The sequence below is a fragment of the Microcaecilia unicolor genome, chromosome 11 (assembly GCF_901765095.1).
Source record: "Microcaecilia unicolor chromosome 11, aMicUni1.1, whole genome shotgun sequence".
NCBI lineage: Eukaryota > Metazoa > Chordata > Amphibia > Gymnophiona > Siphonopidae > Microcaecilia > Microcaecilia unicolor.
In genome coordinates this window covers 79007615-79020692 of record NC_044041.1, presented here as the reverse complement: position 1 = coordinate 79020692, position 13078 = coordinate 79007615, and the positions used below count along the sequence as shown (strand labels likewise).

General features: G+C 46.3%; 1 protein-coding gene across 3 annotated transcripts in view; it reads right to left on the bottom strand.

The window, feature by feature from the left end:
* ATP8B3 (ATPase phospholipid transporting 8B3) overlaps positions 1–13078 on the bottom strand; it is a 153412-nt gene that overhangs the window by 72766 nt on the left and 67568 nt on the right. For all 3 annotated transcript variants that reach the window (XM_030218590.1, XM_030218591.1, XM_030218592.1), the window contains 4 exons: positions 5167–5237; positions 3911–3993; positions 3243–3401; positions 1093–1181 (listed from right to left, as the gene is read on the bottom strand). In XM_030218590.1, the coding sequence (XP_030074450.1) occupies positions 1093–1181; positions 3243–3401; positions 3911–3993; positions 5167–5237 (402 nt within the window). The remainder of the gene's footprint in view (positions 1–1092; positions 1182–3242; positions 3402–3910; positions 3994–5166; positions 5238–13078) is intronic.

Here is a 13078-nt window from a genome sequence, read left to right as displayed (position 1 = left end):
TCGTAATTGCAATCTATAATAGAATCTGGGAGCCCAGGTGCTGTTATACAATTTGGGTATAATTGGGAGCCAAGCACTTTTTTATGGTGGGCATGTATTCGTCATTCGATCCATATTTTTAATATTTTTTAAACCTTCATTCATTCCTTAACTTGACTCAATATAAAAGTCCAAATTACAAAATTGTACTTAGCTTAAAAACGAACTATTTTCTTCTTGTTTTCTATATTTTCTTTTTAGGAAAATTGATCATCTCGGAGACATCTAATCCGATATGAAATCATGTTTTGCACTCAGTGCTGTATCAAGGTTACGTCTCCTCAATCAAAGCTGGAAACATTTCCATTGCTCTCTCTGTGTTTCCAGAGAGAGCAATGGATATTAAAAATATGGATTGAATGACGAATACATGCCCACCATAAGAAAGTGCTTGGCTCACAATTATAGCCAAAATGCTGGTGACATGATTATCTGATAGATCCTAAATCAAATGACCCTTGAAGACTGTATAAGTATTGGATAAGATACATGTGGAGTTGGGTAACAATAAGGAACTGTGTATGAGGAACCCCCTCCTTTAAATATAACTTTGATACCGTGGAAGTTGGATAGTTATACAATTTGGGCCACATTCTATATATAGCACCAAAAAAAATCGGCACCAACAAAACCGAGCTTAGCAGTATTCTATGAACCTCACCTAAAGTTAGGCGCAGATTATAAAATACATGTAGTGGCCATCCCATGACTAAAATTCAGGCGCAGCCATACACGCCAACTAAATGCCCACTTCTTATTTAGGCGTGGATTGGGCGTATTCTGTTGCAGTGCGCGTAATTTTTAGGAACGCCCATGACCTGCCCATGCTCCTCCCATGGCCATGCCCCCTTTTGTGATCTGTGCATTACAGAATATGCTTAGAAAGTTAGGCGTGTAAATCCTAATTAGTGCCAATTAGTGCCGATAATTGCTTGTTACTGGTGAATTATCAGCGCTGATTAGCTTGTTAAATGATTTAAGTTGTGTGCGCAAATGGGTACAAGTGCAGATTTGCATCCCCACCCAGCTATCACTGCACTATTTTATACCTACTATAATCACAAGTTTGTTTATCATCACATCAAGTTTGGTCTTCTTCTGGTTGATCTTGCCACAGTTTTTCATTATTTTGGAATCAAACCCTTTGAAGGAAATGGTTTAGAAAATTATTGGAAAGTTCCAGGATTAACATATATATTTATAGTAGGACTAAAGGAAGCATGATGTAGTGACTCTGTAGTCTAGAGAGAATCCACGTAGGTGGAGAACTCAAAAGATCCCATGGAATAGCAAACAAAGAGAGTATGCAGCTAGGTACCAGCAAGCTATGGCTATCTAGAAACCAACCTTATCAGTGCCAGTATGGTGGTGGTGGCCAGATGCCATTCAACTCTCTGGGCAATAGAATTTCTAGGTTTGGTACCTGTTTAGACTGTTGCAAAGCTTAGTGCTAAGTGATGGAGAGTGCTTGGCGTTAGATTAAGGGGCCCTTTTACTAAGCTGCATAAGCGTCTACGCGTACCCAGTGTGACCCAAAATGGAGTTACTGCCCGGCTACCGCACGGCTCTTGCGGTAATTTCATTTTTGGTGCACGTCCGATACACGCATCTGAAAAGTAATTTTTATTTTCTGCTGCGTGTCCGCTATGCACGCCAAGTGGCATTTGATGCGCGTAGGTCATTACCACCCGGTTACTGCATGAGAGTTTACCGCTAGGTCAATGGCTGGTGGTAAGATCTCAGACCCAAAATGGAAGCACGCCAATTTTGATTTTGCCGCACATCTTTTGCAGGCTTGCTGAAAAATGGATCTGCGAGCGCCCAAAACACGTGCCTACACTACCGCAAGCCATTTTTCAGCGCACCTTAGTAAAAGGACCCCTAAGTGTGATATTTTGTGTGCTCATCTAGCCAGGTTGACGACCCTATAAGAAGGAAAAGAAAAAACATCCTGGACAAGGAACGATATGCTACATGGTCAAGCTTTTACAGTGGACAGCTATGAGGCAGGGTTATATCCTTGTACTGTGGACAGGAACTGGATGGACCAACTGATTTTTAATAGTCAACATCTACCATGTTACTTTCTAGCGTACAAATATTTTTGCCCATATTTACACCTGCTCTGAAGCAGGTTAAAATATGTGCATGATTTACATGCATATTTTATAAAGTGCATGCTTATACCGCAACTTCACCCCTGATCTGCCCAGACTATTCCCCAAGGAATGCCTGTGTGCAGATCGTATAAAATGAAGCACTGCATGTAATTTTATGAAAGCCATTTTCTGCATGTAAAACATGGTTTACACACAGAAATTGTTTTATAAAATCACCTCCTATGTGGCCAAATTTATACAGTCAGAAAATGGCCCTGAAGGCAGAGTTTGTTCATAGGACCAGCCAGGGCTGCCAAGAGACTAAGCTAAGCCTGGGGCAAACAATCTTCAGGGCCCTGCTGCAGCCCTCATCACCACACTCCACCACCACTGCCGCCGCAGCCTCACCACCGCCACCACCATCGCCACTGCTCTCCCTGCCACCACTGTTGCCCCCTCCCATAGGAGCGGACGAGAAAGAGTGCTCTGCCGGCTACAGGTCCTTCTTTTTGCTTTGTCCCACCTCCTGTGAAGTAATTTCCTGTTTCCACATAGGCAGGACGTGGCAGGAAGAAGAACCTGTGGCCAGCAGAGCAGTCAGTTTTGATCAGTGGCGCTGGACCCTCCTTGGAAAAGCCAGACCCTGGAAATCTTGCCTCCCTGCCCCCCCCCCTCCCCCTCAGTGGCCCTGGGCCCAGCATCTGGCTGAGTTAACTGGTCATCTCTAAAACCAATCATAGCAGGTTGCAATCTAGCCCCCTTGTTTACAAAGCTGCATTAGCGGCTGGTGGTGCAGTAATTCTGACACAGCCCATTTACTTTGATTGGGCTGTGTTGGCATTGCCACAAGGCAGCTGCTAGCATGACTTTGTAAACAGGGGGACAGGTGGCTTAAGTTTCAGGCTAGCTTGATAACTGATCCACATTTTGGATATCTCCACCTTATTGATTAAATTATTTTTGTCCCCATGCCATAACCTGTTCACAAATTTTTGTTTTACTTCCTGATTCCATGTCACACCATTGTGTAGGTTGAGCATGGAAGACAGTGGTAAAGACCCTTTTGTCCCTTCCACGTTTTTCTGATAGATCCCTGATATATACCTGCATAGATCACCATCCCATAGCATGTTTTCGTATTGCGGATCCTGCAGCCTCGTAGCAATAACTTCTCATTGTCCAGGGGATATTTCTCACCCCTCCACTCTAGAATCCCTATGAAAGTGTGCATGCTGCTGTTGGGCTCCTCACAGATAACTTTACCTACACCAGAGAGAAACAATCATTTATTCTCAGTTTCACATCATCTCTCCACCTGTATTGCTACTTCCCAGGTTTTTTTTTTAAAAACCTCAGGTGACCACCACCCTTTTCTAAGGACTTTTTCTAAGGAAAATGTGTTCTAAGGCTTGATGAAAGAAATCACAAAATATATAGATACAAATCAGATATATCATCTGGAACAGAAACTTGTATGAATTTTACCCTTTTTCCTTTGGTATGTTCACTCACCATGTCAAAGATTGGCATGTCACCTCTACAACCCACTGTTATCATTCCAATCATCAATACATTGATATTATAGAGCTATAATCAGAGCTATTGACCTTTCTCAGTATCTGTGGTACTATCATCATTGTTCTCCAGCCAAGTGGCATCATCTCCAATAGGAGAGGACCAAAATCCACTGCAGCAATGTAGAAACATTAAACATTATATAATTCACAATATGATCTTACATCATAAACAGCGACTGAAAAGCTTGCACTCACCATCAAATGATGCCTGTGCTGGCAAAGTGCTGAGTCCTTCATGTGTGGCCATCAAGGCTTGTCGAAATTTAAGATTTGTTTCACTGAAAATGAAAATTTAAAACATGATAGATTTTTGGCACATGGGTTGGGTTGTCAAACAGTCGACTCTGGGTTGAAGATGGGTCTTTATTGTTCACTGCCCATGTGCCCATGTACAATAAAAGCTCTTTACATTTTGGGAAAGGGATTAGAGATCAACATGGGACCCCCAACATTTTTCCAAATAATCCAAAAATGTCATACCACAGCAAAAAAACTTCTGCCTAAAATTCAAGACATTTCTGAGTACTTTATTTTTTCAACAGGATGGAACTGCAGCGTATTGAGGGCCCTGTTTACTAAGGTGCGTTAGTGTTTTTAGCGCACCTACACTTAGCGCGTGCGCTAACCATGTAGGCACCTATAGGGATTTTGTAGGCACGTACATGGTTAGCGTGCATTAAAAATGTTAACGCCCCTATAACGCTGCTTAGTAAACAGGGCCCTGAGCTCGCAAAACATTTGAGCTCTTGATGAAACCCCAGGCTTCATTGAGCCAACAGCTCAGTGGTGTCGAAGACTTTGTGAATGTGTCAAGGTTGAAGGAGGACACTTTTAACACAAATTATGAATTAACTAAGAAAAAAAATTATATCAATGTATTTTCATAGGTTATAGTAAATGTTCAAACAATTGCAAAAGGTCTCGTTTTTTCTGGACACCATGGAGCCAATATTCAGACCACAAAACCAGGTTTCAAAATTGGCGGATAGCCAGTTATATCAGTCAATATAACTGGTTATCCGCTAGCCACTAAGCAAAGATATTCAGCAAGGGATAACTGGTCATCCCCCGTTAAGTATCAGTGGATAGCTGGTTAAGTGCTATTTGACCGGTCAGCAGCCGTTCTGACTGATTAAATAGCGCTGAATATCAGGGGGACTGTAAATTAAACGGTGCACTTTTCACACATTTTTTAATACTGGTAAGATAGCATACTTTATTTTTGGTATCACATTATTATATTCTAGCCCCCAACCGTCTCTAATTCCAGGAAAGACCAAACATTTTTATGACACTACAACTGTACAGCTCCAGTAAATGGTGTCACACAGAAGGTTAGGCCTCTACAATGATGTAGATATTTTCACTCATTTGCTTTAATCTCAGTGGTATTGTAACAAATAACAATACCTGCTACTTCAGAGAAAAACATTTGTGGTAAGATTCCTTACCCATCAATATCAGCTGTCTCCACATAGCATAGACTGTTTGGTTCTGAGCTGTAGAGCAGCAGCAAATCAGCCTTTCGGAAAGAAAAGAAGAACGTTCACAAACTTTGTTGAAAAAAAGCATTCCTCAGTTAATCCATGACTCCTAGCATCCTCATTAGCAGAAATGCCTTGGACCGGTTGAAATTACGGTAAGCTTGGGAGTTTATATGCCCCCAGCTGGATGACATTAAAGTAAATAATATATGAAGTATTACTTCAAGTTCAGACCCTTGACTTGTTCATATCACACCACATCTGAAGACCTTTATCTAGTCAATGCACCGGAAGTTACATCAGACAAGGGCAGGACACAGGGAGGGAAGGCCAGAAGAGAGGAGATCTGCGACTGCCGCTTCGAATGCAGGGGGCCCGGAGCCAAGGAGGCAGGCAGGTGAGACCGGGGACTGCAGCGCTGGCGGCCTGATCCCGGCGCCGGGCCCCCCTTGGAGGCCCGGGGAATTTTGTCCCCCATGCCCCCCCCCCCTCTCGGCGGCCCTGTTCTTACCGCGTGGCCATGAGATGGAGAGCACTTATTGCTACCCAATGAGGTGGTGGTAAGGGCTCCCGCAGTAACCCAGAAGTTACCAGGCAGTGCGTAGCGATGTCCAATTACCGTCGGGTTAGCACTGCACTTGAAAAAAAAATTTCTGGCATGCCGGAAATGGCACACGCTAGAACCAGAACTACCTCCAGCAGCCCCTTTGGGCCAGCAGTACTTCTGATTTACCTCCGCGTTGTTAAAGGATCCTTTGAATGGGCTCTGTTGGCAATGCCACATGGCTTAGTAAATAGACCCGTAAATCAGGTGCAGCCTAACCACTAGAGGCTAATTAGGCAGTTGCCTAGGATGACAGCTTCTGGGAGGGGGGGGGGGGGGCAGCCAAGATAAGCTGCACTCAAAGCAAAATAATCAATCCTGACAGCCACCATCAACACCATCTTTTAAACTTTTATGCACTTTTAGGAAAGGTGGTGATCAAAATTGTTCAGTAATTATCAAAATCTCATGGGCCTGGGAAGGAGTCTCTAAGCCTAAATTTAAATGAGGTGATGCAAGGCTAAGGGTTTACCCAGGGTGTCCAATAACCTTGTAGTGGCCCGTAATGAAATGGAGACTATAGATAAGAGAAATCATTGTAACTAGGTAGACAATACGGGGTAGATATTCAGTGGCTGATATTCAGACTGCAGGAGTTACAGCAGCTAACTCCAGCGGTCAGCGCTGAGCCTGGATATTCAATGCCAGGCCGTTTCCGGTGACTGGCATCAAACATCTGGTTTATTTTTGCCCGGATTCATGATAACCAGCTAAGTTGATATTCAGACTTAGCCGGTTGGATATTCCACATTTTTACACAGCCAAATATGGCTGCTAAACCAGCTTTAAAAATCAGCAGATAACTAGCTATATTGGGCGATATAAAACGGCTATCTGCTAGCCGCTAACTGAGAATATTCAGCGGGGCATAGCCGGTTATCCCCTGCTGAATATCGGTGGATAGCCGATTAAGCGCTATTTAACCAGTCAGCAGCCGTTCTGGCCAGTTAAATAGCACTGAATATCATAGGGGTCAGTGATTTAAATGGCCAGGAGAGACTCCTGGATGTTTAGATCATTTGTCCGGGACTAACCAGACATTTTCAGCAGCACTCAACTGGATAGTGTCGGTAAATATGCCCAGTTAGCACCTAAGCCGAAACCAGCTATTTTGTCAGGAGGAGGAGTCGGCACTTATGCAGTGATATTCAGCGCTTAACTGCATAAGGTAACTGCATAAACAGAACCGCATAAAATACAGTCCTTTATTTCTTTATTTCAATTTATTTACCACCTTTTTGAAGGAATTCACTCAAGGCGGTGTACAGCAAGAATTTATCAAACATAAGCAATAGACAATTACAGCAGTATAAATATTCAAACAATACAAAGTATGGCATAGTAAGCTACATTACAATGCCAGCACAATATGCAATAAAGCATTTTAATAGACAGCATAGGGTGCCATTCCTTGTGTGTGTGTGTGTGTGTGTGTGTGTGTGTGTGTGTGTGTGTCATATTGTCTTTATTGAAACTTGCAACAAGACAAACCAAGCATACAAACAAGCGATAAAACAAGCAATAAAACCCGCTAACTAATACATAAATAAAACCTTACTGGCCAATACCCCCGCCCCTCAACAAACCCTCCCACTCAGGGAGGCTGAAACGAAAAACCCCTCCAATGCCTTGCCCACTGTAGTCCAGAACAATGCTCCTTCTCCCTCACTGCCAGCTGCTGGACAAAATGTACCACATCCCCTGCCACCTCCTGTACAGACAGCCACTTCCGATATAATGAAGCTTGGCAGCGTGCCTGCCACAGGAAGTAACAAAGGGCTGCAGCGATGATATACAGTGTCTCCCTACACCACCCCTTTCCTTTTGGAAACCCTCCATAGGCCCATTCTGCATAAGATAGCTGGTGGAAGAAAGGAATCCCTAATTGGCGGGCTACTGCCTGACAGACTTGTTGATTGAACGGGCACTTGAGGAGGAAGTGGTCCATTGTTTCATCCTCCGTCACGCACTCCCCCCTCGGGCACTTACGATCATTGCTGTTTCTATTTTTCATGTTAGCTCGAACATAAAGCCGGCTGTGGAAAGTCAGCCAGGCCATGTCCGCAATCTTCCGGGGGAGGCGTGATGAATTGAGGAAAGCCAGACCTTCCTCCTGTAGTGGACCTGGGCAGTCCCTCAAGGCTAGACGTGTTGAAAAGTGTGTCTGAATAATGCGGTGTTGTAGCTGCCTCCTGTCCTCCTTCTGGATTTCCTGTACTGTGATACCCCATCTCTTCACCAATCTCAACAGAGGTGAGATGTACTGTGGCAAGTATCCCGCCTTCCCTCGCAGGGGCATTGCCTGACCTCCCCTCACCCAATCCCTCAAGTACCGCTGAAGCCAGGAGGCCATGCAGTCTGCCCAAGCCGGCCTCCCTTCCCGCAAGACCCCTCCCAGATTTTGTTGGAAAAAGAAACAACTAAAATGTACCACAGGGTTGACCATTCCCAACCCCCCCTCCCTTTTGGGCAAATAGGTCACCTCCCTCCGGATAATATTCATCCTGTTCCCCCATAGCTGTTGGAAAAACAAGCTGTATACTCTGGCATGTAACGATATAGGCAGTAAACAGACCTTGGATATGAACAGGAGAAGGGGTATCAGATAGGTCTTAATGACATGCAGTTTTTCCACAAACCGCAACTTATATGATTTCCACTGGGCCACCCTTTCCTCGACTCTCCCCAGCCCCTTCTCCCAGTTGATCGTATCATAGTCCTGTCTGCCTACCCAGAGACCCAGGATCCGTACTTCATCCCTTGCTACTGGGTACTGACTGGGAAGTTTGAAAGCTGGTCTGCCCTGTCCTACCCAAATTGCGGAGCTCTTATCCTGGTTTATCTGGGCCCCCGCAGCCTGTGTGTATTCTGCCATCCAGGTCTGAACTCGCTCGGCTTCCTCCTTGCTACTGATTACTACTGTGACATCATCTGCGTAGGCGACACATCGCCATGTGTGTGAACCCAAAGAGATGCCCTCTAGTTGACCGCTAAACCCTCCACTCAACCTTCTGAGGAAAGGATCTAAGGAAAGGACGTACAGCAAGGGGCTGAGGGGACACCCCTGCCGTACCCCTGACCTTACTGCAAAGCTCTTGCCCACCCAACCATTTATTAGAGTGCTACTCCTTGCATTGCGATACAAAGTCTGGATCCACCCTATAAACTGGTCGGGTATCCCATAGCACCGAAGCACTAGCCATAGGTACTCCTGGGACACCCTGTCAAAAGCCTTAGACTGATCAAGGGTCAGCAAATACTTTCCCTTTGTCCCACCTTGACTCCTTTCCACTATTTCACGGATGGTACAAACTGCTTCCACTGCCCCTTTCCCCTTCACCGAGCAAAACTGTGCTGAGGACAAGAGACCACCCACTGCCCCAGCCAGGCGGTTGTAAATAATCCTGGCCATTATTTTCCTATCTACATTCAGAAGACTTATGGGTCTCCAGTTCTCGATAAGTTCCAGATTTCCCTTCTTTGCGAGGAGAACCAAAATAGAACACTGCTGTGAAGGGGCCAAACGCCCGTTCTGCAAACAATTATTAAAAATTGCAGCTAACACTGGAATCAGGACCACACGGAATTTTTTGTAGAACTCTGGGGTCAGCCCATCGGGACCCGGAGTTGTACGTGCTGATAGCGTATCAATAGCATCATCTACCTCTCCTGTGGTAATGGGCCTAAGCAGTTGTTCCATCTCCCCCTCCGAAACCTTTTCCAAGCCTGGGGCACTCTGCACGTATGATAGCATGAAGTTAGAAACCAAGCTCTCTTTCCCCCACAATTGGGTGTAAAACCGAATGACCCTGGCCTCGATTGAACGTTGGTTCGTCAATCGCTGCCCTGCTTCATCTCTCATAGCATAAATGACCTTGTGTCCTACTGCTACCTTGCAATTCTGGAAAGGATCCGGGGAATACCGATGCCCATATTCCCTTTCCAGAAGCAAAGCAGCGTATTGATCATATTGCAACAGCCTCAACTGGGCCTGCAAAGCTTCTATCTCTCCCTTCTCTAGATGGTTGGAGACCGCGTGGTCCAATTGCTTACGAAGACGACAGCACTGTGCCTGTAACCCCAGACTCTGCTTCCTGGCTAGGGACCGGAAAAGGGCCTTGACTCGCCCCTTTACCATGTCCCACCAGGCTCCCTTATCATCCATCACCTCCCATAGTGTTTCTTGGTCTGCTAAAAAACCCTCAAATATTTGTCTGTTTTCCTCTACTTCTAATAACTTTGCACTCAGTTTCCAAAATCCTGGGCCTTTCTGCGCCCCTTCGCATATTGTTAAGACTGTGGAAACTAAGGCATGATCTGAATATTCCGTCCATCTATTCGGCTGCCCCTGAAACTTAGCCAACCCGCCTACAAAGAGCCAGTCAATACGGCTCTCCGTGTCTCCCCTTCTAAAAGTGAACCCCTTCCCTCCCGCCACCTCCAGTCTTGCCTGTTTTACAATTGCTGCCAGCTGGAGGCTGTCATAACCCACCTGACGCCTGGACCCCTTTCTATCTGCTTGCTGTAAGACCATATTAAAGTCTCCTCCAAATACCACCAATTTGCTTGTATATAAATACGGTTTCACCCGGAGCAACAGCTGCTTGCGTTCCCAACTAATCTGGGGCCCATAAAAGTTAATGATTCGCACTGCTACCCCTCTAATGAAAACGTCTAAGACAACACACCTCCCTATCTCCACCTCTATTTCCCTCGTAATCTCCACTTCTCGGGTGGCAAAAAGAATAGCCACCCCTGCGCATCTTTCTTTGGCCAGAGACCAGAATGAGGGCCCCCCTTTCCAATCTCTCTTGGCCCGGTGCAGGAGCTGCAAAGAATCCAAATGAGTCTCCTGCAACAGGATGCAGTCTACCTTGCACTGGGTCAAATCGCTAAAGGCGACAAATCTAGTTCTCTCTGCCTTTATGCTGGCTACATTCAGAGTTGCAAAGATTAAGGACAAGGCAGCCATGGTTTATTTCTTAAATTTCTTACCCCTCCTCATCTCTTCACCGCAATCCCTCTTCACAGATATTCCTGCCCCCATCATTTCTTCAGGATCCTCTATAATTTCTTCTAATTCCAAATCCTCCCACTCTGAGTCATCTTCCCCGGCTTTCTTTCTACCCTTTTTTTTCTTGGTTTCCTCTGGACCAGCCCTTTCCCCTTTCATCCCTTCCTTACCCTCCTCTATTTCCTGCATGAGGCCCTTCGTTAAACTAGTAGGATGTGATGTTAGACTGGGGGGTAACACTGCTGGCTCCTCTCTGTTAAGTCTTTCAGATGATTCATTCCTTGCTCCCCTCCCCTCCCTCCTCTTCTCCTCCAAAACCTCCCTTTGGGGTGGATTCATCTCAAGATCACCCTCTCCTTCACCTGAAACCTGAAACACTGCATATCGATTACTCTGGCTCTTCTCCAGAATATCTGTTCTCCCCGCTCGGGCTAGCCCCCTCCCCTCCTTCCTCCGACCCCCCTTCCCTCCATGTTTCCCTACCAGGGTCCATGCTTCCCCTTCTTCTCCCCCCTTCTCCCCACCTCCTTCTTCCATCCTTTCACAAATACCCCTTCTTTGAATGTGATCCAAACCTGATGCCCTTTTCTCCCCCTTTCCCTTTCCCTTAGTGCCTGCCTCTGTATGAATAGTGGTATTTGATTTATCCATTAATCCCTTTAATGCTTCCCGCTTCTGTCCTTGTATCCTTGTAGTTTCTGCTTGTGCCCCTTCCTCCCCCCTCCTCTCTTCCTCTACCTGATTGTGCGATGCTTGTGGGCACTTGCTAAAAGGGTGCCCCAAGCCTCCACACAGGTTACAGCGTATGGTAGTGCAGTCGCTGGTGTCATGATCTGTACTACCACATCGCGAGCACTTTAACACTGTACATGACATGCTTAAGTGACGGAAAGATCCGCACCTGTAGCACTGTCTGGGTTGTCCTGCATAAAAGCATTGAATTCGATCCCTTCCAATGTATGCGGCTGAAGGTATATGTTGGGTGACATAGCCTGCCTGTTTTAATTTTACAAGGGCACTCCACCCCCCCGCCCACACACGACTCTGGTCTGGTATTTTGCTTAATGGGGTCCTAATTTCGGCATACCGTCCCAACCAGTATGACAGGTCTGCAGCCATAAGAGATTCATTACGTACCAAAATGGTAATCTGGACTGCGTCCTGTCTACTGATGGGGACAGCCTTAAAATCCACCCATCTACCCTGATGCTGCACCTCTGTGTACTTTTCCCAAAACAGGTCCAAACCTCGCCCTGTTAAGAAACTAATATCATATTCAGGGATTCCCACAGGGTGTATGCATGCATACAAATCTTCAGGGATAAAGCCAAGGGAGAATACCATTCTTAAAACAACCTCTCTAGGTGGTGCTACCCCTGTGCCCACCCAACGCAGCTGGACAACATTTCGACGTTTTGGGGTAACACCGCTCCCGGGACCCCGCAACGGACCAGAAAATGGATTTCCCCTTGTCTCCATGTCTGACTCCTGCCTCCCCTCCTCCTTCCCTGTCTCTGCCCCTCCTCCCCGTACTACTGCTGCAAAGGATAAAGGGGCTGATACCAGTATGCTCCCCCCTTCCCCACTCCCTTCCTGCCTTCCTCCCCTCCCCCTCTCTTCCCCTCCCTCCTCTCCCATGTCCACTAACCCCACTATGTTCAGTTCACTTGTGCTGTTTCTGTCTCTTCCCCCTCTGCAATATTCTACTTCCAGTCCTTTGCCAGTTGCTGCTGTTCCCAACCAGCACTCGTTCCCTTGCTCTGCAACTGTCCCACTCAGACCAGGTCTGGGATCTGTCTCCTCTTGTAGCTGACACTCTCCTCCATGCACTTTCTCTGTTTCTGACACTGTCATACTCAGTCTGAGTCTTGGCTCCGCCTCCTGGTGCAGCTGACACTCTCCTTCATGTACTCTCTCTGTATCTGGCACTGTCTTACTCAGTCTGGGTCTTGGCTCTGCCTCCTGGTGCAGCTGACACTCTCCTCCATGCTCTGTCTTACTGGGTCTGGGACTTGGCTCCGCCCCCTGGTGCAACTGACACTCTCCTTCATGTACTCTCTCTGTATCTGGCAATGTCTTACTCAGTCTGGGTCTTGGCTCCACCTCCTGGTGCAGCTGACACTCTCCTCCATGCCCTGTCTCACTCGATCTGGGTCTTGGCTCCGCCTCCTGGTGCAGCTGACACTCTCCACAATTCTCTCTCTCCTTTCTGGGACTCCTGCTTTGATGGGCATGAGTTTCTGAGAAGCTCCCTTCTGCTC